Source organism: Leucoraja erinacea, unplaced genomic scaffold (assembly GCF_028641065.1).
Source record: "Leucoraja erinacea ecotype New England unplaced genomic scaffold, Leri_hhj_1 Leri_274S, whole genome shotgun sequence".
In the NCBI taxonomy this organism is placed as follows: Eukaryota; Metazoa; Chordata; class Chondrichthyes; order Rajiformes; family Rajidae; genus Leucoraja; species Leucoraja erinaceus.
The window spans coordinates 30,538-46,364 of record NW_026576175.1 but is presented as its reverse complement, the minus strand read 5'-3'; the positions used below and the strand labels follow the sequence as shown (position 1 = coordinate 46,364).

Sequence of the window (15,827 nt, the reverse complement as noted above, 5' to 3'; positions counted from 1 at the left end):
TCTCTCTCCTCCCTCTCTCCCCCTCCTTCCCGCTCCCTCTCTCCCCCCCCTCCCTCCCTCTCCCTCCCCCCCCCCCCTCCTCTCCCCCCCCTCCCTCTCTCTCCACTCTCCCTCCCTCTCTCTCCCTCTCTCTCTCTCCCTCTCTCTCTCTCTCTCTCTCTCTCTCTCTCTCCCCCCCCCCCTCCCCCTCCCCCTCCCCCCCCCCCCCCCCCATCCCTCCCGTCCTCTCTCTCTCCCTCCCTCCCGCTCTCCCTCCCCCGCCCGCCTCCCACTCCCCTCCCTCCCCCTTCTCTCCCCTCCCTCCCGCTCACCCCCCTCCCGAGTGTCCCATCCACGCCCGGGGGGCGGCCGGAGATGTATGTGGCGACCCAGGACCGACGGGACACCGGCCCAGAGCAGTGGCGGCCCCAGGCCCACAGCCAGCGCGGAGAAGAAGCTCCAACCCCAGCCCAACCACGCTCTAACTCCCGAGGGTCCCATTCCCCGACGAGTCGGAGACCGCCAGCCGCACTCGCCGCCCCACACAGAGGCCGCTGGCCAACTCCTCCAAGCGCCGGTGAGCACCAGCCATCAACAGACAGAAAATGCTGCAGCAACCCAACGGGACAGACAGCATCCCCGGAGAAAAGGGATGGGTGACGTTTCAGGTCAAGACCCTTCTCCGCAACACCACCGATGACCAGCGCTCGGCTCCCGCCGGCACCGAGGTGGCCAACCGACAGCCACTGGACAAGGCGAGAGGCGCAGCTGACGGTCCCCGGCCCGCCCAGGAATAGGCTCTCCGGGAGCTCGAGCCGAGCCGGAGCCAGTGCCTCCCCTCTCCCCGCGCCGGTTGCAAGCCCAGGGCCCCCACCGCCCCGCCAGCCCAGGGCCATACCGGACATCTCCGGACGCCCCCCGGACAGGGACGGGACACCCGGGAGGGGACGGCTCAGCAGCAACTCAACAGCGCCCGCAGGGCTGGAGACCCGGGCCCAACGATGGGCGAAATGCAGTCCTGCATCCACATAGCATCACAGCCGCCGAGAATATTTATAGTTAGTGACCTATGACCTGGGCATGCGCTGTCAGAATGCCAAACTCGCTTATTCCACTGGATATTTTCAAGACTAGATTTTCAACTCCCTCTCCCCATCCCCCCCCCTGCTCTCCCCTCATAACCCCTCTCCCTTCACCCCCTCCCCTCACTTTCACCGTCCTCATCCCACTTCCCCCACTTGCCCTCTACCCTCCTCCCCCCCCTGATATCTCCCACATTCACCTCCTCCTCCCTCCACCTTCCCCCCCCCCCCCGTTCCCCTCCCCATCCCCCTTCCCCCCCCCTTCAAGCACCAGTAATGTTTACACGTTAGTAATGTCCTGTTTACCAGCTTGTTGACCCTCTGTGTTGCAGGGTTTAGGAGCCTTTGCTGTGGACGGAGAGAAGGGGACATGAGCGGCCATTAGGGGGGGCTAGAGAGCCGGTGAGCCCCCCCCCCCCCCATCTGCTGGGTGTGTGGGTTGAGCTTCGAGGGGCTGAGCTTCAGTGGAGGACCACATGATGGGGCACAATAAGGAGAAGCGTTATGAGTGTGACGTGTGTGGCAAGGCCTGGCAGCGCCCGAGCGAGCTGGAGATCCACCGGCGGGTACACACGGGAGAACGTCCCTTTGACTGCTCCGACTGCGGCAAGAGCTTTACCCAGTTGTCTGGGCTGCAGGGACACCGGCGGGTGCACACGGAAGAACGCCCCTTTGAATGCTCCAACTGCGGCAAGAGCTTCAAGATGGCAAAGGAACTGAACACGCACCAGCGCGTGCACACGGGCGAGAAGCCCTATGGCTGCTCCACCTGCGGCAAGAGCTTTGCCCAGTCGTCGGGGCTGCAGATGCACCGGCGGGTGCACACGGGCGAGAAACCATATGGTTGCTCCACCTGCGGCAAGAACTTTGCCCGGTTGTCGGGCCTGCGGATGCATTGGCGGGTGCACACGGGTGAGAAGCCCTATGGCTGCTCCACCTGCGGCAAGAGCTTTGCCCGGTTATGGGGGCTGCGGGAGCACCGGCGGGTGCACAGCAGTGAGCGGCCCTTCTCTTGCTCCGACTGCGGAAAATTCTTCAAGGCGTGCACGCACCTCAAGGTGCACAGGCGCCTGCACACCGAGCGGCCATATACCTGCAGCGACTGCGGCAAGGGCTTCACCTGCTCCAGCAACCTGCTGGATCACCAGCACACCCACACCGCCGAGCGCCCCTTCACCTGCGCCCAGTGCGGCAAGGGCTTTACCCAGTCCAGCAACTTGCTGTCCCACCAGCGCACCCACACCGGCGAGCGCCCCTTCACCTGCGCCCAGTGCGGCAAGGGCTTCACCCGCTCCTCCAGGCTGCTGTCCCACCAGCAGGTGCACACTGGCGACCATCCCGTCCCCAGCCCGGTGTGTGGAGAGCGCTTTGTCATGGCCTCCCATGTCCTGTCTCACCAATGCGTGCACACCAGTGGCCAGCCCTATGACTGCCCGTACTGTGGCGAGTCGTTTGACAGCTCGCGGGGGTTGCGGCAGCACCGGCGGGCTCATGGCAGCAAGTCGCTGCTCCCACTGCGGCAAGAGTTTTAAGAGCGCACGGGGGCTGAGGGAACATTAGCAGATACACACCAGAGAGAGACCCTTTGAGTGCGCTGAGTGTGGCAAGGGTTTCACCCGCATGTCCAGCCTGTGGCAGCACCGGCGTACCCACAGTGGTGAGCGCCCCTCCCCCTGCCTGTCCTGTGGTAAAGGCTTCACCCGCCTTGACCACCTGTTGGAGCACTGGCGAGTCCACACCAGCCAGCGCCTCTTTTCCTGCCCGCTCTGTGGCAAGGCCTTTGCCCGCTCCTCCAGCCTGCTGGCACACCGTAATGTGGATAGGCGCTGTTTAGGTAGACACAAAATGCTGGAAGGAATGGGTACCTCTTCAGTCTCGACCCAAAACGTCACCCATTCCTTCTCTCCCGAGATGCGGCCTGTTATTCCAGCATTTTGTGTCTATTTTTGTGCACCAGCATCTACAGTTCGTCAGTCTAAAGAAGGGTCCTGACCCAAAATGTCACCTTTCCATGTTCTCCACAGATACTGCCTGACCCGCTGATGTACTCCAGTACTCTGTGAAACGTCACCTTTCCATGTTCTCCACAGATGCTCCCTGACCCGCCAAGTTACTGCAGCACTTCGTGTTCGAGTCATACAGTGTGGATACAGGCCCTTCGGCCCAACTGGCCCACACCTATCAACATGTCCCAGCTACACTAGTCTAACCTGCCTGCGTTTGGTACATATCCCTCCAAACTTTTACTATCCGTGTACCTGACTAAGTGTTTCTTAAAATTTGGGATAGTCCCAGCCTCACCTACCTCCTCTGGCTGCTCGTTCCATACACACACCAGCCTTTGTGTGAAAAAGTTACCTCTCAGATTCCTATTAAATCTTTTCCCCTTCACCTTGAATCCATGTCCTCTGGTTCTCGATTCCCATACTCTGGGCAACAGATTCTGTGCATCTAACTAAATTGTATTTGATGCAAGATTCCAACATCTGCAGTTTCTTGTGTCTCCCTCACCTATATCCACCTATCACTTCTGAATAAGGGTCTCAACCTGCAACGCCACTCATTCTTCCCTCTGGAGATGCTATGTGTCCCGCTGAGTTACTCCAGCATTTCACCCTACACTTGCGCTCGGTCCACCAAGGCCTGCTGGATCTCCCTGTTGCCAACCATTTTAACTCCCCTTCCCACTCCCACACTGATCTTTCTGTCCTGGGCCTCCTCCATTGCCAGAGTGAGGTGACACGCAAACTGGAGGAACAGCACCTCACATCTTAAAGCCCAATAACATGGTCACCGAATACTCCAAATTAAGGAGATTACCCCCCTCCACCCTAATCAAGTCCTGCAGTGTGTCCATCTCTTTTTTCCAGCTTTCTCCCCTGACTCCATCAGTCTAAAGAAGGGTCCAGACCTGACACGTCACCTGTTCATTCCCCTCCAAAGTGCCGGTAGAACTCAGCAGGTCGGCCATCCGTGGTGGGAAACGGATGGAGGTGTTCCTAATATAAGCCCTCCTTGGCCCAGTTGAGAATACGGTTCCATTCTTTGGATGGGAAGCAAGGTCCGAGCTGATCAGTCATCAACACCCTCCATCGTGACCCATCTGTTCGTCATTCCATTGTCTTCTTCTCGCAGGCAAAAGGCGTCAGGATTAATCCGGAGTCACCGCTTCCCGTCCACCGGCCATTCCCCCTCAACTCCGAACGGTGGGATCTCGCTCTCCGCCCGTGGATGTCCGCAAGACTCTGGCTGTGGTAAAGGACTTTGGCTCGTTAACCCGCTGGAGCCAAGTTGTATTCCAATGAAATAAATGTCTTTTCAATGAAATAAATGTATTTTCCATGAAATAAATGTCTTTCTTATGAAATAGGCTGAGCTGGGATCGAGGCTTGGAAGGCTGAGCTCACCTCCCCACAATAAAGCACAATAAATTATATACAAAAGCACAATACATGGTTTAAGATCAAGAACGGGTGCTATATGCAGAGAGAGGGAGACTGCGCACCCACACCGTCGAGCGCCGCTTCCACCTGCCGCTGCGGCAAGCATTTCAAGAGCGCACGGGGACTGTGGGAGCACCAGTGGATACACACCGAGAGTAACCCTTTGTGTGCGCTGAGTGTGGCAAGGGTTTCACACGCATGTCCAGCCTGTGGCAGCACCGGCAGTGAGCGTCCCTTCCCCTGCCCGTCAATAGACAATAGGGGCAGGAGGCCATTCAGCCCTTCGAGCCATCGCTGCCATTCACTGTGAACCTGGCTGATCGTCCACAATCAGTACCCCGTTCCTGCCCTCTCACCATATCCCATGACTCTGCTATCTTTAAAAGCTCTATCTAACTCTCTTTTGAAAGCATCCAGAGAAGTGGCCTCCACTGCCTTCTGAGGCAGATAATTCCACAGACTCACAACTCTGTGTGAAAAAGTATTTCCCCATCTCCGTTCTAAATGGCTTACCCCTGATTCTTAAACTGTGGCTCCGGTTCTGGACTCCCCCAACATCGGGAACACGTTTCCAGCCTCTAGCGTGTCCAAATCCTTAATAATCTTACATGTTTCAATAAGATCATGTCTCATCTAATTAAAGTACAAGCCCAGCCTCTCCATTATCTCAGCATATGACAGTCCCGCCATCCCGGGAGTTAATCTGTGTGAACCAACGCTGCACTCCCTCAATAGCAAGAATGTCCTTCCACAAATTTGGAGACCAAAACTGCACACGATACTCCAGGTGTGGTCTCACTAGGGCCCTGTGCAACTGCAAAAGGACCTTTTTACTCCTATACTCAACTCCTCTTGTTAAGAAGGCCAACAGGCCATTCGCTACATTCACTGCCTGCTGTACCTGCATGCTTACTTTCAGTGACTGATGATCCCGTTGTACTTCCCCTTTTCCCAACTTGACGCCATTTAGATAACAATGGCTACATCCACTGGCTCTCCCTTGTCCATTTTCCTAGTTACATCCTCAAAAAATTCCAGAAGGTTAGTCAAGCATGATTTCCCCTTCGTAAATCCATGCTGACTCAGACCGATCCTGCTACTGGTATCCAAATGCGCCACTATTACATCTTTTATAATTGACTCCAGCATCTTTCCCACCACCGATGTCAGGCTAACTAGTCTATAATTCCCTGCTTTCTCTCTCGCCTTTCTTAAAAAGTGGGATAACATTAGTTATCCTCCAATCCACAGGAACTGATCCTGAATTTATAGAACATTGGAAAATGATTACCACCCCATTCCTGCTTTCTCCCCATATCCCTTGATTCAGTTAGCCCGAAGGGCTAGATCTAACTCTCTTAAAAATGTCCAGTGAATTGGCCTCCACTGCCTTCTGTGGCAAAGAATTCCACGGATTCACAACTCTGGGTGAAAAAGATTTTCTTCATCGCAGTCCTAAATAACTGAGCACTTATTCTCAAACTGTCGCCCCTGGTTTTGGACTCCCCCATCGAGAACATGTTTCCTGCATCTAGTCCTTCCAATCAACTTAAGAATGTTATTTGTTTCGTTAAGCTCCCCTCTCATCGTTCTAAATTCCAGTGAATACAAGCCCAGTTGACCCATTCTTTCATCATCTGTCAGTCCTGCCATCCTGGGAATTAACCTGGTGAACCTACATTGCATTCCCTCAATAGCAAGCATGTCCTTCCTCAAAATTGGAGACCAAAACTGCACACAATACTCCAGGTGTGGTCTCACCAGGGCCCTGTACAACTGCAGAAAGACACCTTTGCTCATAGACTCAACTCCACTCATTATTAAGGTCAACAGGCATTAGTTTTCTTCACTGCCTGCTGTACTTTCAGTGACTGATTCAGAAGCATACCCAGGTCTGGTTGTACTTCCACTTTTCCAAACCTGACACCATTCAGATAATACAGTGCTGGAATATCAACTTACACTTCCTTATCTCTGTCTCCCTCTCCTGTGACTCTCAGTCTGAAGGTTCTTGCTCTCCAGCAATACTGCTTGTCCCGCTGAGTTACTCCAGCATTATGTGTCTGTCTGTGGAGAACATTTTTGGGGTCACGACTTCTTCAGACCTGAAATATCGCCTATCCACGTTGACCAGAGATGCTGCATGGCCCGCTGAGTTACTCCAGCACTCTGAAACATCAACTATCCACGTTCTCCACAGATACTGCCTGACCCGCTGAGTTACGCCAGCACTCTGAAACATCACCTATCTACGTTCTCCACAGATACTGCCTGACCCGCTGAGTTACACCAGCACTGTGGAATGTCACCTATCCACGTTCTCCACAGATGCTGCCTCCAGCACTTTGTGACTTTTTGTGTTTGAACCAGCATTTGCATTTCCTTGTGTCTGCCAAGGATAAGCACAAAGTGCTGGGAAAAAATGTGGGCAATGTTTCAAGTCGGCACACTTGGCTACTTGTCAAACATAGTTCGAGTTGAGAAATATCATTCTCTGATTTTAGTTAACTATCCAACAACCTACCTCCCTTTTATTGATAGCGGTATGAATATTGATTTCTCTAACTTCAAATAAACCTAACATCCCCTCTCTCTCCATCCCAACCCCACCCAAGTCATACCAGCTTCAAAGTCATCCTATTGAGTCTCATTGTCTGTAATTTGATTTCACCTAGCCCACAGCTAACAATGGCCTGTTTCCTTTAACCGCCATTTTTTGCATATCCTTAGCATCTGCTTTGTTTTTATTATTTTCTCACCTCACCCTTCCATATCTCTAGTCTCCCTCTTCCCTGACTCAATCTGAGGAATGGCCTCGACCCAAAACGTCACCCATTCCTTATCTCCAGTGATGCTGTCTGACTTGCTGACTTATTCCAGCTTTTTGTGTCTCTCCCCTTATTATCCCTCTCTCTTCCCTGTGCCGACCTGAACGGGACCCGGTTCCCCCTTTTTCCCTTTCACCAATATCCCTTTCTCTGGCTTCACATTCTGCTCATCTTCTCTCACAGGCTTTCCTGTTCTTCCCATCTCTGGCCTTTGTCCGCCCATATGTCAATCACCCCGCTCCGCCTCACCTGCATCCATCTATTACTTAAAGATGGACACAAAATGATGGAGTAATTCAACAGGACATCTAGGCAGCATCTCTGGAGAGAAGGAATGAGAGACGTTTCAAGTCAAGACCCTTCTTCAGAGTGGTTAGGAATATGGGAAACGAGAGATATAGATGATGATGTGGAGAGGTAAAGAACAATGAATGAAATATATTCATAAAAGTGACGATGATAAAGGAAAGAGGCCATAGTTAGCTGTTTGTTGGGTGAAAACGAGAAGCTAGTGCGACTTGGTTGGGGGGTGGATAGAGAGAGAGGGAATGCCAGGGCTCCTGGTGAGAAAAATCAATATTCACCACAGGGATGTAAGCTGTTCAAGCGAAATATGAGATGCTGTTCCTCCAAGACCGAGGACAGAAAGGTCACTGTGGGAATGGGAAGGAGAATTAAAGTGTCCAGCAACCAAGAGATCAGGTTGGTTCAGGTGGGCTGAGTGAAGGTGTTCCATGAAACGATTGCTCAGTCTGCGATTGGTTTTGCCGATGTATAAGAGTCCACATCTTGAACAATGGATAGAGTAGATGAAGTTGGAGGAGGTGCAAGTGAGGCTTTGTTCCACCCTCACCTCCCTACCAGGTTCCTTCCCCAACTACAATCAAACTGAAGAAGGGTCCCTACCCGAAACCTCACCAATCCATGTACTTGCATTAAACATTATACCCAATATTTTTGAAATAACTTCAGAAGTTATTAATACAAAACTGGACCCAGACACAAAATTAATAATACTTGGAATATCAGAACAAAGTTTAACACTCACAACAAACCAAAGAAATTTCCTCGACTACAGTATAATAATCGGGAAAAAATTAATATTAAAATTTTGGAAAGGCCCTACAACCCCCACAATTAAAATGTGGATTGCGGAAATGTCGGAGACCCTATACTTAGAAAGAATTAGACTCGTCTTAATGGACAAAGAAGACCTTTTCGATAAAATCTGGGCTCCATTCATTAACTATCTGAAGGGATAGATTGGCACAGCACGAGGACCCAACTGAAACTTGAACTCAGGATCAGATGAAAAGCTATACTTTCTACGAACCTATCTCCATTGACGTATTACAGGTAACCCATTCCACCTCTTCCGTTTTTCTGTTTTTTTTTTATTTGTAACTTTCTACCCTCTCTTTCTCTCTCTTTCTATAAAAAATAAAAACACTAGAAGCAGAAGTAATTGATAATTGAAAATTTTAATAATGTATGACTGATGTGTATGAAAAGTCTTTTTACTATAATATGTAGCTATACTTTATAATATGTCTACTAATAAAAATATTAAAAAACACCCAAAAAAACCAAAACATTATACCCAATGTTATGTATCTGTACACTGTAGATGGCTTGATTGTAGCCCCCCCTCCCTCCCACACCTTTCCCTGTCTCACACTCTAACAAGCTAAAAGTTTCTATCAGCAGAGATTAGCAATGTTCATCATTGAAGGCTGAAATGGCTTCAAATAGTGAAGATTGGTGAAGAATAGATCAAAAAAGCATGTTATGCACAGTGTATATAATAATTGCCCTTTTTCTTCTACAACATTAGTGACGGCTGCATTAGAAAAGGGTGAACGTGTTCACTAGGATTTGACCAGAATTGAATCAATGCATCTTTATTTTGTACAGTGAATCCATTATTTATCAGTCATACCTTGCAGTACAAATCATCAGTCTCTTCAGAAAGGCAAGAGTGGGCATGTTGCTATAGAAACTCCTCAGAGGGAAGACCCTTGTAGGAAAGGAAACATTTCCTAATCTAATCAAATCCATTAAACAAATAAAATACAACAGCGGCCAAACGATATTGCCAAGTGCAGGAACTATCTTTGAAGTAGTGGGGAGGTGTACGACTGCCCTACGGCTACAGTTATGCATGGAGGCGAGAATCATTTTTTATCATTTCTGGAAATGGTTGGCATTTTCTTTCATTATTGATAGTACAACATGAATTCTGAAGAATTCTGAAGAACACAGTGAGGTCAGGAAAACTTGCTTTATTTGTTACGTAAGGATCAAATGCGTCAAGACTTTAAAATGTCTACGTTTTGGGGCCAGTGGCAGCCAGCTGGTACTATGAGCAGTCGGCTGTGTGCAGCTTGGCTCACTTTTGCATTTTCACTAGGGTACAGTATGAATGGGAAGATGTTGATTATCTGCTCCTCGACAGGGCCAAGGAGGGCTTATATTCGGAACACTTCTCCATCCGTTTCCCACCACGGATGGCTGACCTGCTGAGTTATACCGGCACTTTGGACAGGAAGGGAGAATAGACAAAAGTGCAAGAGTAGGCCATTCGGCCCTTCGAGCCAGCACCGCCATTCAATGTCATCATGGCTGATCATCCCCAATCAGTACACCATTCATGCCTTCTCCCCATATCCCCTGACTCTGCTATCTTTAAGTCATAGCTAGCTCTCTCTTGGAAGTAGAGCACCAGCCTCCACCACCTTCTGAAGCAGAGAATTCCACAGACTCACCACTCTCTGTGTGAAAAAGTGTTTCCTCATCTCCATTCTCGATGGAGAATGGGGTCTGGGCCACTTTTTTGGATTGATGGAGTCAGGGGAGATAGCTGGAAAAAAGGGATGGTGTCGGGACAGACTCCAGGACATGATTAGGTGGGGGAGGGGGGGAAGAGTCTCCTTAATTTGGAGAGTTCAATATTCATGTCATTGGGCTGTAAGCTATGAGGTGCTGTTCCTTCAGTTTGTGTGTCACCTCACTCTGGCAATGGAGGAGGCCCAGGACAGAAAGATCAGTGTGGGAGTGGGAAGGGGAGGTAAAATGGTTGGCAAACGGGAGATCCAGCAGGCCTTGGGGCACTGAGCGCATGTGTAAGGTGAAATACTGGAGTAACTTAGCGGGATACGTAGCTTCTCCAGAGAGAAGGAATGGGTGATGTTTCAAGTTGAGACCTTTATTCAGAAGTGATAGGTGGATATAGGTGAGGGAGACGAAATAAACTGCAGATGCCAAAATCTTTTATCAAACACAATTTAGTTAGATGCACAGAATCTCTTGCCCAGTGTGTGGGAATCGAGGACCAGGGCACATGGGTTCAAGGTGAAGGGGAAAACATTTAATAGGAATCTGAGGGGTAACATTTTCACACAAAGGGTGCTGGGTGTATGGAACGAGCTGCTAGATGAGGTAGTTGAGGGTGGGACTATCCCAACATTTAAGAAACAGTTAGACAGGTACATGGATAGGACAGGTTTGGAGAGATACGGCCCAAGCGCAGACAGGTGGGACAAGTGTAGCTGGGACATGTTGGTCAGTGTGGGCGAGTCGGACTGAAGGGCCTTTTTCCACACTGTATCACTCTGACTCTATGAGAAAGTGCTGGAGTAATTCAGCAGGTCAGGCAGCATCTGTGGAGAAGATAGACACAAAGTGCTGGAGTAACACAGCAGGACAGGCAACATCTGCAGAGAGAAGGAATGGGTGACATTTTGTGCCGAGACCCTTCTTTGGTTTAGTTTAGTTTAGAGATGTTGTGTGGAAACAGGTCCTGTGGCCCACGGAGTCCGTGCCAACCAGTGATCACCCCTTACACTAGCACTATCCAAAGCACATTAGGGACAATTTAACAATCTTGCGGAAGCCGATTAATCTACAACCCTGAACGTCTTTGAAATATTGCAGGAAACCGGAGAACCCAGATTAAAAACCCCCGTAGGTCAATAAACAACAGGTGCAGGAGTAGGACATTCGGCCCTTTGAGCCAGCACCGCTATTCACTGTGATTATGGATGATCATCCACATTCAGCACCCCGTTCCTGCCTTCTCACCATATAGACATTGAAACATAGAAAATAGATGCAGAGTAGGCCATTCGGCCCTTTGAGCCTGCACTGCCATTCAGTATGATCATGGCTGATCATCCAACTCAGTATCCTGTACCTGCCTTCTCTCCATACCCCCTGATCCCTTTAGCCCCAAGGGCCACATCTAACTCCCACTTAAATATAGCCAATGAACTGGCCTCAACCACCTTCTGTGGCAGAGAATTCCAGAGATTCACCACTGTGTGAAAAATGTTTTTCTCATCTCGGTCCTAAAATATTTCCCCCTTATCCTTAAACTGTGACCCCTTGTTCTAGACTTCTCCAACATCGGGAACAATCTACCCGCATCTAGCCTGTCCAACCCCTTAAAAATTTTGTAAGTTTCTATAAGATCCCCCCTCAATCTTCTAAATTCTAGCGAGTACAAGCCGAGTCTATCCAATCTTTCTTCATATGGAAGTCCTGACATCCCAGGAATCAGTCTGGTGAACCTTCTCTGTACTCCCTCTATGGCAAGAATGTCCTTCCTCAGATTAGGAGACCAAAACTGTATGCAATACCAGGTGTGGTCTCACCAAGACCCTGTACAACTGCAGTAGAACCTCCCTGCTCCTATACTCAAATCCATTTGCTATATCTCCGGACTCCGCTATCTTTAAGAGCTCTATCTAACTCTCTTTTAAAAGCATCTAGAGAATTGGCCTCCACCACCTTCTGAGGCAGAGAATTACACAGTATCACAACTCTCTTGGTGAAAATGTTTCTCCTCATCTTCGTTCTAAATGGTTTACCCCTTATTCTTAAACTGTGGCCCCCGGTTCTGGACTTCCCCAACATCGGGAACATGTTTCCTGCCTCTAGCATATCCAACTCCTTAATAATCTTATATGTTTCATTAAGATACCCTCTCATCCTTCTAAATTCCAGAGTATACAAGCTCAGCCGCTCCATTCAATCAACTGATTCTCCATTCTATCATCAGTCTGAAGAAGTGTCTCGACCCGAAACAACACCCGTTCCTTCTCTCCAGCCATGCCGCCTGTCCCACAGAGTTACTCCAGCATTTTGGGTCTATCTTCGATTTCAGTTTCAGACATCTAGCAGTTCCATTAATAACTTTTCAAGTTCTGCCCTGCCCTGGTCTGACTTAGTGGTTCACTCTTGTACCTGCTAACTCTTGTCTATTTATTTTTTATGTAGGCGGCGCGGCTCTCCGGTAGGCGGCGCAGCTCTGGCCAGCAGCGGCCTCTGCAGCCTGTCCGCGTTTTTGTTATTTTTTGTCTGTGTTTCTGTGTAGTTTTTGTTATTTTATGTTGGGGTGTGTGTGTGGGGGGGGTGGGAGGTGGGAAACTTTTTGAATCTCTCCCTGCACTGGAGACCCGACCTTTTCTCGTCGGGTCTCAGGTGTCGTTGAGGCCGCAACGAGGAGCGGCCTCCAACGGGAATGAAGCCGGGGACTCTGGTGCCGACTCACCGTTGCCGTCGCGGAGCTGGCCGAGACCGGAGCGGGTGGAGCGGTGGAGGAGCGCTGCTGCTGCTGCTGTCGCTGCTGCTGCTGCTGCCGATGCTGCTGCTGAGTCGGAGGCTGCTACTGCGGGTCTGCGGACGGCTCGGACGACCCCGCGCGGCTCCCTGGAGGGAGACCGCTTTTCGGGCTGCTGCAACGGCGAATTCTCCCGCCCGTGTTGCGGGGTCGAAGAGCTCCTGGAGCGGGGCCTAACACCATTGCCCCGCGCGGCTGGAGCGGCTGCGGGACTTTGCGAGCGCACACCGGGGGCTCCAACATCAAGACCCGGTGTGCGACCTCGCACCACCCGGCGTGGCTTCGATGGCCGCGGGACAATCGCCATCGCCAGCCGGGGGCTTTGACTTTGACTGTGACATCGGGGGGGGGGGAGAGTGCAGTGGAGAGATAAGTTTTTTTTGGCCTTCCATCACAGTTATGTGATGGATGTTTATGTTAAATGTAATTATGTTGTGTCTGGGGTCTATTTGTGTGTAATGTATGGCTGCAGAAACGGCATTTCGTTTGGACCCCCAGGGGTCCAAATGACAATTAAATTGACTCTTGACTCTTGACTCTTGATGTCTTTATTTAGTTGATTTCCAGTTACTGATCGACATCTCACAGTTCCAGTGGTGTTTCTACTCTCCCCTATCTTCCCTCATCAGACAGATTACCTGTCATTTACAAACCTTCCATATCTTGTCAACTCAACAGAAACCTCTCTCATCAGTCTTCCCTTGGTCTCCACGCTATTACATACTTCTTTTCTGTCCTTACCCTTCACCGCCTTGCCTCAAGTTTAAACATGCCTGATTTAATTTTTTATTTGGCTCTGAGGAAAGGACATTTACCTGAAATATTAATGGTGTTTCTTTCATCACATATGCCGCCTGACTGACTGGCTGAGTATTTCCATCCATTTTCTCTGCAGCATGACATGTGGAATTACTATTGATACCAGAAGCTACTGCTTCCATTCTAAAGAAAGAACACCATAATGGTGGTACAGTGACACTGTTAATGTAGCTCTGCCTTCCATCTCCAGCGACCTGAGGCTCTATAAGATGCTGGGCAAGCAGCATTTGGAGTAACGTGAGGAAATGTGGGCCCCATATCTGAGGAAGGATGTGCTGGCTCTGCAGAGGGTCTGGAGAGGTTTATAGGAATGATCCCAAGAAAGAGTGGGTTAGCATATGACGAGAGTTTATGGGGAGGTCAAGGGGAGAACATACAAACTCCGCACAGACAGCACCCATAGTCAGCATCGAGCCCGGGTCTCTGGCGGTGAGGCAGCAACTATACCGCGGTGCTGCCCAGAATTATAATGGTTTCCTCTGCTATAAACACACCCATTATGTGCTAGTAATGTCCTGTTTGCCAGCTTGTTGACCCTCTTTGTTCCCCTCCTGCAGGGTTTAGAAGCCGTTGCTGTGAGCGGCCATTGAGGGCAGCCAGGGTGCCAGTGAGCTCTCCCCCTTCTCTGCTTAGTGTGCGGGCTGAGCTTTGATGGAGGACCACATGACGGGGCACAACAAGGAGAAGCATTATGAGTGTGACGAGTGTGGCAAGCCCTGGCAGAAGCTGAGCCAGCTGGAGGCCCACCGTCGGGTGCACAAGGGAGAACGCCCCTTCGACTGCTCTTAGTGCAGCAAGTGCTTCAAGATGATGAAACACCAGAAGATCCACTGTCAGGTTCATACGGGCGAGAAGCCCCATGGCTGCTCCACCTGTGGCAAGAGCTTTGCCGACTCGTTGGGGCTGCAGCTGCACCAGCGCGTGCACAGCAGTGAGCGGCCGTTTACCTGCTCCAACTGTGGCAAACGCTACAAGTCGTCGTCAAACCTGAAGAACCACAGGCGCATGCACACCAGGGGAGAAGCCCTACACCTACAGCGACTGCGGCATGGATTTCACCCGCTCCACCCATCTGCTGTCCACCAGCAGGTGCACTCTGGCGAGAGGCCCTTTGGCTGCTCCGACTGCAGCAAGTACTTCAAGAGGACAGAAGATCTGAAGATCCATTGGCGAGTGCATCCCATATGGCTGCTCCATCTGCGGCAAGAGCTTTGCCAGGTCAACGGAGCTATGACAACACCGGCGGGTGCATAGTGATGAGTGGCCCTTCACCTGCTCCGACTGCAGCAAGGGCTTCACCAGCGCACCCACACCGGCGAGCGCCCCTTCAACTGCGCCCAGTGCGGAAGGGCTTCACCCGCTCCACCAAGCTGCTGTCTCATCAGTGGGCTCACTCCGGCGACTGTCCATTCCCCAGCCCAGTATGTGGAGAGCGCTTTACCATGGCCTCCAATGTCCTGTCTCACCAGCGCGCGCACATCAGTGGCCAGCCCTCCAACTGCCCGTACTGCGGTGAGTTGTTTGACAGCTCGCGGGGGTTGCAGCAGCACAGCAGCTGCTCCCACTGCGGCAAGGGTTTCAAGAGAGCACGGGGCAGCGGGAGAACCAGCGGATACACACCAGAGAGAGACCCTTTGAGTGCGCGGAGTGTGGCAATGATTTCACCCACATGTCCAGCCTGTGGCAGCACCGGCGTGTCCACAGCGATGAGCGTCCCTTCCCCTGCCCATCCTGTTGTAAGGGCTTCACCCGCCTTGACCACCTGCTGGAGCACCGGCGAGTCCACACTGGCCAGCGCCCCTTCAGCTGCCAGGCCAGTAAAAGTCTAGAAAAAGTGCCATTCACTGAGATTTCACTCAGTTTTTTTTTGTCCCATTGTCCCATCAGATCTGTACTAGCCCAGGAGGAGTGCCTTCATCCTATCAGTAAGTATTCCCCCTGTAAGTATTAAACCTCACCCCAGTACTTTTCTCCCCCCCGTTCATTGGCTCCTTGTGACATCGACGCCAGGATAGACTTTCCTCCTTCATTGCTGTGATCTGTAGAAAAATATGAA

General features: G+C 50.9%; 2 protein-coding genes across 2 annotated transcripts in view; both read left to right on the top strand.

The window, feature by feature from the left end:
* LOC129693389 (zinc finger protein 665-like) overlaps positions 1-4,190 on the top strand; it is a 63,042-nt gene extending 58,852 nt beyond the window's left edge. The window contains exon 6 of the mRNA XM_055630221.1: positions 1,527-4,190. Within this exon, the coding sequence (XP_055486196.1) occupies positions 1,527-2,593 (1,067 nt within the window). The 3' untranslated portion in view covers positions 2,594-4,190. The remainder of the gene's footprint in view (positions 1-1,526) is intronic.
* LOC129693388 (oocyte zinc finger protein XlCOF19-like) overlaps positions 1-15,025 on the top strand; it is a 43,030-nt gene extending 28,005 nt beyond the window's left edge. The window contains exon 2 of the mRNA XM_055630220.1: positions 14,329-15,025. Within this exon, the coding sequence (XP_055486195.1) occupies positions 14,579-15,025 (447 nt within the window). The 5' untranslated portion in view covers positions 14,329-14,578. The remainder of the gene's footprint in view (positions 1-14,328) is intronic.
* The last annotated feature ends 802 nt before the right edge of the window (positions 15,026-15,827 follow it).